The sequence below is a fragment of the Poromitra crassiceps genome (assembly GCF_964638095.1).
Source record: "Poromitra crassiceps genome assembly, chromosome: 15".
Classification (NCBI taxonomy): domain Eukaryota; kingdom Metazoa; phylum Chordata; class Actinopteri; order Beryciformes; family Melamphaidae; genus Poromitra; species Poromitra crassiceps.
The window spans coordinates 24767639-24777135 of NC_139634.1; the positions used below are offsets into that span (position 1 = coordinate 24767639).

General features: G+C 47.9%; 1 protein-coding gene across 2 annotated transcripts in view; it reads left to right on the forward strand.

Moving 5' to 3' along the window:
• Positions 1-1637: 1637 nt before the first annotated feature.
• Positions 1638-9497, forward strand: part of pcdh10b (protocadherin 10b) — a gene marked incomplete at its 5' end in the record, with an annotated part of 40209 nt that continues 32349 nt past the window's right edge. For both annotated transcript variants that reach the window (XM_083652290.1, XM_083652289.1), the window contains 5 exons: positions 1638-1919; positions 2983-3287; positions 4840-5218; positions 5804-6621; positions 7493-8228. In XM_083652290.1, the coding sequence (XP_083508416.1) occupies positions 1638-1919; positions 2983-3287; positions 4840-5218; positions 5804-6621; positions 7493-8228 (2520 nt within the window). The remainder of the gene's footprint in view (positions 1920-2982; positions 3288-4839; positions 5219-5803; positions 6622-7492; positions 8229-9497) is intronic.

The following is a 9497-nucleotide window of genomic DNA, read 5'->3' on the forward strand; positions in this document are numbered from 1 at the left end:
CACGCGCACACACACGCGCACACACACACACACACACACACACACACACACACACACATACACACACACACACACACACACACACACACACACACACACACACACACACACACACACACACACACACAGGGAGAGGCGCTCTCACCAAGCCAGTCCAGAGGCAGAGAGAGATGGGGGGGGGGGGGGGGGGCGCTCGCCAGTCCAGGCACACACACACACACACACACACACACACACGACACACACGACACACACACACACACACACACACACACACACACACACACACACACACACACACACACACACACACACACACACACACACACACACACACACACACACACACACACACACACACACACACAGAGAGAGAGAGAGACGAGCGAGAGAGAAATGGGCGGTACGAGCTGACTGCCAACCGCAGTGTCCAATGGGCGTCTGTCTCTGGGCTTGATTGACGTGCCTCGGGGCTGGGAGGGGGGGCGGAGTTGAGTTCCAGCAGCTTCAGTGCAGAGTGGAGAGCAGACCGCAGTGCGAGAACAGCCTGCCAAGAGGAGAGGAGAGAGACTAGAGAGAGAAGTCACAGAAAACATCTGATACTCTGACACGCAGCCTGGGCAAAACGCGTCTGTTGCATGTCTCGTGTGGATTATGATTTTGGATTTTTGGGCAGTTTTTTCTGTGTGGCTGAAAACTAATACCACCTTTTTAGACTGGCTGCGCTTCATCACTTCACTGCGCGGCTTCATTGGAATGTGCGCTGCAGCCTCTCCGGGACGCATCTGAGAAGGCGCTTGTTGAGCTGAATAGAAATCGCTTTTTGCTGTAATCAAAGCTGATATATCAAAATTCTCTCTCTTTTGACGAGACCACTTCCAAAAATTATCGGACTGATTTCTCCTACCGCCTTAACACATCTTTTGGAGAGTTTTACGCATTTTGGAGACTTTTGGAGAGATTGAAATGGGTGAATGACGCATTATCGAATCAAAGAGGATAACGCGACATATAATCTTTTCCCTGTGAAGAATGTGCGCTAGCCTCTCCACACTGACGCACCTGAAAAGCAAAGTGATTGTTGTGCTGAATAGAAAGACCATTTTGCTGTAATCAAAGCTATTACAGGGGCCAAACGAGCCAAACAGTTTACTGAAATATATATGTTAAAAACATCTCTAACGGGACTACTTACTACCCATTTTTGGAGACTACGCATTTTGGAGACCCTCCCGACTAAATGCGTGATGGGAATTGCCGCTTTATTGAATGAAAGAGAATATATATGGTAGTCTATATGCGCTGTACAGTAGCTTCACCCCGGGACGCATCTGAAAAGCAAGTGATCGTGCTTGTTGAGCTGTATAGAATTAGCTGTTTGCTGTAGCCTAATCAAAGAGCTTAGGAGCCATAGTCAAATATCAAAAATGTCTATTTTGACGGGACTATAAAGAAGGGGGGCAAGTTAACTTTTTCAACACATTTTTTGGCAGACTTTGACGCATTTTGGAGACCCCCCCCCCCCCCCCCCACCCGACTAAAATGGGTGATGGGCATTGACGCTGTATCGAATCAAAGAGGATAATAACAATACCCGAATCGTTTTTGTCCCAAGTGCACTTCTTGTTTACCCGGCTATGATTGTGCTCGTGCTCTTGCTGTGGCTGGCGGATGGAGCGCGCAGTCAGATCCGGTACTCGGTGGCGGAGGAGGCGGAGCGCGGCACGCTGGTGGGAAACATCGCGGAGGACCTCACGCTGGACCTAACCAAGCTGGCCGCGCGCCGCTTCCAGGTGGTGCCCAGCTCGCGCACGCCCTACCTGGACGTCAACCTGGAGACGGGCGCACTGCTCGTCGGCGAGAAGATCGACCGCGAGCGCGTTTGCAAGCAGAGCGCACGCTGCCAGCTCAACATGGAGGTGTTTATTTTTATTCATTGCAATAATAACAATAATATAACAATACAATACATAGAGCACATATAACAATAGCATACAATACAAATACCCTAACAATAGTGCACCTATCCCACCATACAGATAATACAATCAGTGGTCCCCAAAGTGGGGTACAGGGACCCCCAGAGGTCCTTGAGGGGGTTCTGGGGGTCCCCAGCAAAAAGGGGAATGATTTATCTTCACTATAATTCCATATCCATAATTAACACAATGACAGAATGTACTATTTTCGTCATGGGTTTCATACACTTGCTATACCTACATCTAAAAGAAAAACAAATCATGATCACATGGGGCATCCTGGGACAAAATCTTAGCAGATGGGGGTCCGTGGTTAGTGTGTGAGTTTAGGATTCCATGACTGTGATGAAGGGGTGGATGAAGAAACATTTGTCATTTATTACTCTGTACCTTAATGAAAGGCGTTTAGCTGTCAGAGCTGCTCCAGTGAATCCTTAATGACTGTTGTGGTCATGGGTTTCATACACTAAGCTTTCACAATAAAACATCTAAAAGCAAAAATCTGATCAAATGGGGGTCCGTGGTCTAATTTGAGTCAGTTTAGGGGTCCTTGACATGAAAAAGTTTGAGAATCACTGCTAACAACCGCACGCACGCGCGCCCACACACACGCACGCAGGCACACACACGCATGCGCACGCACGCACACACACACACACACACACACACACACACACACACACACACACACACACACACACACACACACATTAAACCATTAAACCACAGTGACATATGGGGGGTAAATGCAAGTAAAGGCAATTTACTCAGCTATTTTCAGATCAACTATCAATGAGGGGAAACAAGGTGGGTAAACTACTCACCTTGGCTAGTTTACCCAACTCTGTATTTAACACTACACACGCACATGCGCGCCCAGACACACACACACACACACACACACACACACACACACACACACACACGTGTCATTACAAGAGTTCATAATGTACAGAGGTCGCTGAGAAGCCAAAACAAGTAAAACATATTATTATTTTTGTAGGTGTTCTTGGAGGGTCCTCTGGAGCTGTTCCGTGTGGAGGTGGAGGTGTTGGACATCAACGATAACCCCCCCTCCTTCCCGGAGGCGGACATCACGGTGGAGATCTCAGAGAGCGCCACGCCTGGCACGCGCTTCCCGTTGGAGAGCGCGGTGGACCCGGACGTGGGCTCCAACGCGCTGCGCACCTACGACATCACCAACAACAACTATTTCCATCTGGACGTCCAGACGCAACAGGATGGAAACAAGTTCGCAGAGCTGGTCCTGGAGCGCCCGCTGGACCGCGAGCAGCAGGCGGCACACAGGTGCGTTTATGCTTATTTGATTTAAGATAAGGGACAATGCACGTTCATTAACATGAGTAGGCTACTTGGTGTCAAACTCATTTTAGTTCACCGGCCACAGGACCCAATTTGGTCTCAAGTGGGCCAGACAAAGAAAATAAAAAAATAACCTATAAATAAATGACAAAACCTCCCAATTTTCCCATTTCCTTTTGTGTAAATAATTATAGATACATTTTCAGAACACATTATCACATAAGCTTATCTCAGCAGTGCAATTTTCACACTTTGCAAAGTCATCCTGTGGGGTGGATTGGACCCTTTAGCCTTCTGGCCCCCGGGCCGTATGTTTGACACCCTGATTTAAGTCCATCATGTCAATGTGCCAGATTTAGCCATACAGGAGGATGTTCATCTGCAGTCCCTGACATGTAAAACACATGAAGAGAAGCAGAGCTCATACTGTAAGCACATATAAGCACATGAGCAGAGACAAAATAGTAAAACAATCACTGGGTGAAAAGGGCCATCATCTAGAAATGTTACTATTGGATATGTCCGAGATTATCTAGAGAATAGAGACCATTTCTGATGCATATTCTGAGCTTTCTTGAATCAAATAAACAGCTACGACTTGAAAACACTTTGGTAGCCTAATATTTTTGAAACAACCAGACAGCAGAAACCACTTGTGTTCGGACTTTAAACATGGTGCCGGTCAGATACAATATCCTGACATGGGAAATGACGAGTGAATCCTCTGCAGATATGACAGCTGTCCATTTCTCACCAGATATGTTCCCAAGAAGGTTTTATTGCACAGTATCTGGCAGGACATGACTCCAGATTCCAGCAGGATAGTCATCTCATTCTGGAGTTGTTGGAATGCTCTGAACATGAAATCTGTCACTCTGATGATCGGAGAGTATCCACTCTGTAGCTATATCAGCATATTTGGGTCATATCTTGCAATATTCTGGCATTAATATCTCTGGATTCTTTGGGGTTTTGCGCAGTGAATGACATAAGCAGTACTCCATAAGCTCAGGCAAAAGCACAGCCCCTGACAGGTTGATAGCCTATGAAAACATTAAGAGAAAGCATACAGCAGCATGTAAACACATGTGTGGTGGTCTGGGAGAATCCTTCACATGTCACTTGTTGGCAATGAGCCAAAGTAGGTCGAAAACAGTTTTTGCAGGTATTTTGAGATTTTGACTGATTTGCTTACTTTCTTCTCCAAAGTAGATCATGGTGAATGATTATTTTCATAAAACAAAAGGGAAAGTATTTATTTCATGGTTTTGGTGGAATGCCACTGTAGAAAATGGAATGTTGTGGAATATTTAAAGCCATTTTTCTCACGTTTTACTTTTACACACATAACAGATTAAAATACTCGTAACTTTTGATCTGAGAGAACTATCACATTCATTCAAAAAGCGATACATAGGGGAGAGTTTCTAATTTATGGAAATATGAATAAATGTCAAATTTTCACCATGTGAAGGGTTTTTTCAGGCCACCACATAGGCACAGATAATAAAACGATGATGTAACCCTTACTCCATAGGTACGTGCTGACGGCAGTGGACGGTGGCCAGCCCCCGCGCACGGGCACGGCGCTGCTGGTTGTCAAAGTGCTGGACTCCAACGACAATGTGCCGGTGTTCGATGCCCCCGTGTACAGCGTGAGCCTGCCCGAGAACGCGCCGCTGGGCACGCTCGTTATCCAGCTCAATGCCACCGACATGGACGAGGGGCTCAACGGGGAGATCGTCTACTCCTTCAGCAACCACATCTCCGCTCACGTCAAGGACCTGTTCGCCATCGACGCGCGCACTGGCCGAGTGGAGGTGCGCGGGGAGGTGGACTTTGAGGAGAGCGCGCTGTACCAGATCTTCGTCCAGGCCAAAGACCTGGGGCCAAACGCCGTGCCTGCCCACTGCAAGGTCAAGTCAAGCTTCTTTGTACAGCCTCAATAGAGTACCACAGGAATGAGTCTGGAAGACCTGGATGTTAGCACTTCCAGTTGCTACGTGTAAAAGTCAATGGGATTTTTGTATGGGGATTTTGGTGGTTAACAAAAGTGTATGAAACGGCAAACTTTGTGTTCAGCAAGATAATCTTCGCAAATCAGGACCGCTTTTCTGATTTTTGAAGTGTAAATGTGATTTTCTTTAAATCGCAATTTTCAGAAACGCTTCAAAAGTCATAAAAGTGGTCCTCATTGTGGAGATTATCTTGCTGAACACAAAGTTCACCGTTTCATACACTTGTGTTAACCACAGACCTTATTTCATGCATTTAAGGTAAATCCAAATACAAAAATCCCATTGACTTTGAAATGAGGGAACCAGGAAGTGCACTGACTTCTGGGTTGGCCTATAAAAATGCGTGAGGCCTGTGGTATACTCTATTCCCAAGCATGTCTCACGATAATCATAAGGGTCATTCTCCATACCAATATCACAATATGGTTCATGTGAGCAAAGTCACGTTTAGTAATCAAATCATCATATCATCACATATTACAGGTGCTGGTGAAAGTGAGCGACGCCAACGACAACGCGCCGGAGATCGCTTTCAGCACCGTGACCGAGTCGGTGAGCGAGCGGGCGGCGCCAGGGACCGTCATCGCGTTGCTGAGCGTGACCGACCGCGACGCCGAGGAGAACGGCCAGGTGCACGTGGAGATCCTCGGAGACGTGCCGTTCAAATTAAAATCCTCTTTTCGGAATTACTTCACCATCGTGACCGACGGGCCCCTGGACCGGGAGAAGGCCGACTCCTATTCCATCACCGTGGTCGCGCGGGACAAAGGTGCGCCCTCTCTCGCCACCAGCAAGTCCATCAAAGTGCACGTGTCGGACGAGAACGACAATGCGCCCACGTTCACACAGCCCGTCTACGACGTGTACGTAACCGAGAACAACGTGCCTGGCGCCTATATCCACGCTGTAACCGCTTTGGACCCCGACATCGGCCAGAACGCTCTCATAAGCTACTCCATCCTCGAGTGTGACATCCAGGGCATGTCGGTGAAAACCTACGTCTCCATCAACGAGGAGACAGGCTACCTTTACGCACTACGCTCATTTGATTATGAGCAGCTCAAGGATTTCACCTTCACGGTGCAGGCGCGAGACGCAGGCACCCCCGAGCTCTTCTCCAACGCCACGGTCAAAGTGGTCATCGTGGACCAGAACGACAACGCCCCCCTGGTGCTCGCGCCTCTGGGGAAGAACGGGACGGCCAGGGAGGGGCTGCCCCGCTCAGCCGAGCCGGGCTACCTGGTCGCCCGTGTGGTGGCCATGGATGCGGACGATGGTGAGAACGCACGGCTGTCCTACAGGTAAGAGTTTCCTCTCATACCTATAACCCTCTCATCCATTCAGAAATGAAGCGTGTATAATAACGTAATTCAATACAATAACCTCCAATTAGACCAGTGGGTCTCAAACCTTTTCAGGTCAAGGACCCATAATTCAGTCCACATGTGGGCCATAGACCCTCATTTGATGGGATTTTGTCTCTTGGGCCCAAATCTGAGAATATTTTCATGATAGTTACTTAGTTCCCTTTTTGACAGTTCAGCTACGAGCCAGGCTCCCTTACCACAGTGTAATAGCCACCAGAATGTACAGGGTATGTTCAACACTCATCTGTTTTTTTATCTAACCCTGTTGAACAGCCTCACTGCCCTTAAATGATAACAGTTCAGGTCCTAGAGTACCGCAGGAATGAGTCCAGAAGACCTGGACGTTAGCACTTCTGGCTCTTATGTATGAAAGTTGATAGGCTTTTGCATGGGAATTTCAGTTGAACTAAGTCCATGAAATAAGGTCTGTGGTTAACAAGAGTTTATGAAACAGTGGAGTTTGTGTTCAGCAAGATAATCTTCACAAATGAGAACCACTTTTATGATTTGTGAAGCGTAAATGGGTTTTTTTTATGCCATTTTCAGAAAACACTTCAAGAATCATAAAAGTGGTCCTCATTTGTGAAGATTAAATTGCTGAACACAAAGTTTGCTGTTTCATAAACCTTTGTTAACCACATACCTTATTTCAGGTATTTAACCAAAATCCCCATACAAAATACCCATTCCCTTTCCCCCTTAAGAACCAGGAAGTGCAGGGACTTCTGGGTACGCCTACAAAAATACGTTATCCTTGCGGTACTATTAAATGCTGTGGTAATGCTTAATCTCAATGGTCCTACAGCATCCAGCGGGGGAACGAGAACGGCATGTTCCGGATGGACTGGCGTACAGGCGAGCTGCGCACGGCGCGGCGCGTCTCTGCCAAGCGCGACCCGCACCCACTGTACGAACTGCTGATCGAGGTGAGGGACCACGGCCAGCCCCCCCTCTCCTCCAGCGCCAGCGTCCTGGTGGTCCTGGTGGACAGCGTGGCTGAGGCGGGGCGCGGCCCCGGTGGGGAGAGGGCCTCCGGGGCGGCCAAGGCCAAGGATGGCGCCCTGGATCTCACCCTCATCCTCATCATCGCCCTGGGCTCTGTCTCCTTCATCTTCCTCCTGGCTATGATCGTGCTGGCCGTGCGCTGCCAGAAGGACAAGAAGCTGTCCATCTACACTTGCTTGACCAGCGACTGCTGCCCGGGCTGCTGCTCCAGGCAGGGCCGCTCGCGCAAGAAGAAGCTTTCCAAGTCGGATATCATGCTGGTGCAGAGCGCCGTGAACGTCGGCGGCGTAGGCCCGGGGACCGCCCAGGTGCCGGTGGAAGAGTCAGGGAGTTTCGGTTCGCACCACCAGAACCAGAACTATTGCTACCAGGTGTGTCTGACGCCAGAGTCCGCCAAGACAGACCTCATGTTCCTCAAGCCGTGCAGTCCGTCCAGGAGCACGGACGCGGAGCACAACCCGTGCGGGGCCATAGTGACGGGGTACACGGACCAGCAGCCCGACATCATATCCAATGGTAGCATTTTATCAAACGAGGTACGTTTCCTCTCATACCTATAACCCTCATTAATCACCTAGACTATGGTGGCCCACTATAGTCTCATTTGTTAATGCTGCTCTCAAAGTGCACCAGAATGATGCATTTAACTTTCAAATATACAACATTTTATTCTGGGGGAGTGTGCTCCCAGACCCTCGACCACAGTCTCACTAAACACTGCTTCTATTAAAAAAAAAAAACATGTATAATAACTAGGGGTGCACAATGATATTGACACGTCATAAGCCGATAAAGGCTTGAAAATGAATTACCGGCATTGGCCCAAAATAAACATTTCTGCCGATATGACAGGCCGAAAAAAGGACGCTTTAATTAGGCCCAAATGCTCGACAAAAGTTCTCTTATTTTGCCCAGTGAATGTGTACATTTTGAAAGCATTGTATTTATGTCTGCATCTGCCAGTGGGCCATCAATGTGTTACTTCCACTACAGGAGAGACTTGATGTTCATGGGATGTTCATGGGAATGTGTGCATACAGTATGCACACAAGAGAGTTAACAGAGAAAATATCGTCATATCTGATATCGTGCAAAACAAAAATCAATATTGTGCATCCCTAATAATAACCTAATTCAATATAATAACCTCTCCGTAGACTGTGTTAACTAACATGCAAGCCTGCCTGTTTGATTCAGCCTTGTGTGATCATTCCAATTCATATTCCTGCTTACATGACGTGAGACAAAATCACTTTGGATGGACCAGACGTTCATACATATATACGCCATTTCCAAAACCATCTCCCTCAGTTCACGCATGTCGAGCCAAGTGTTTGAAGCGACTACCTGTGCAAACGCTTTTCATTAAGTGTTAATATAAGCGTCTGACTGCAAGGCTTTAAAGTAAACCTGGTGATCAGGCTAGCGGCTGCTGACACGTTGCCTCCAGCGGTCCCCGGGGAGCCTGGCCCTGGAATAGCAATGATGGCATGTTTATGTTGTTGTTTATGTTGTTGTTTATGTTGTGCTCCAAAGTGTTTCTAGTCTCCTTTGCTTTTAAATAACAAGATGCATTCAGAATAACATCAGCATCAATAAGGCTAATGTATGGTGCCTTGGAGGCTGCGGGGATGCTCTGTCTCTGTCTCTGTGTGTGTGTGTGTGTGTGTGTGTGTGTGTGTGTGTGTGTGTGTGTGTGTGTGTGTGTGTGTGTGTGTGTGTGTGTGTGTGTGTGTGTGTGTGTGTGTGTGTGTGTGTGTGTGTGTGTGTGTGTGTGCGCGTGCGCGTGCGCGCGTGCGTGCGTG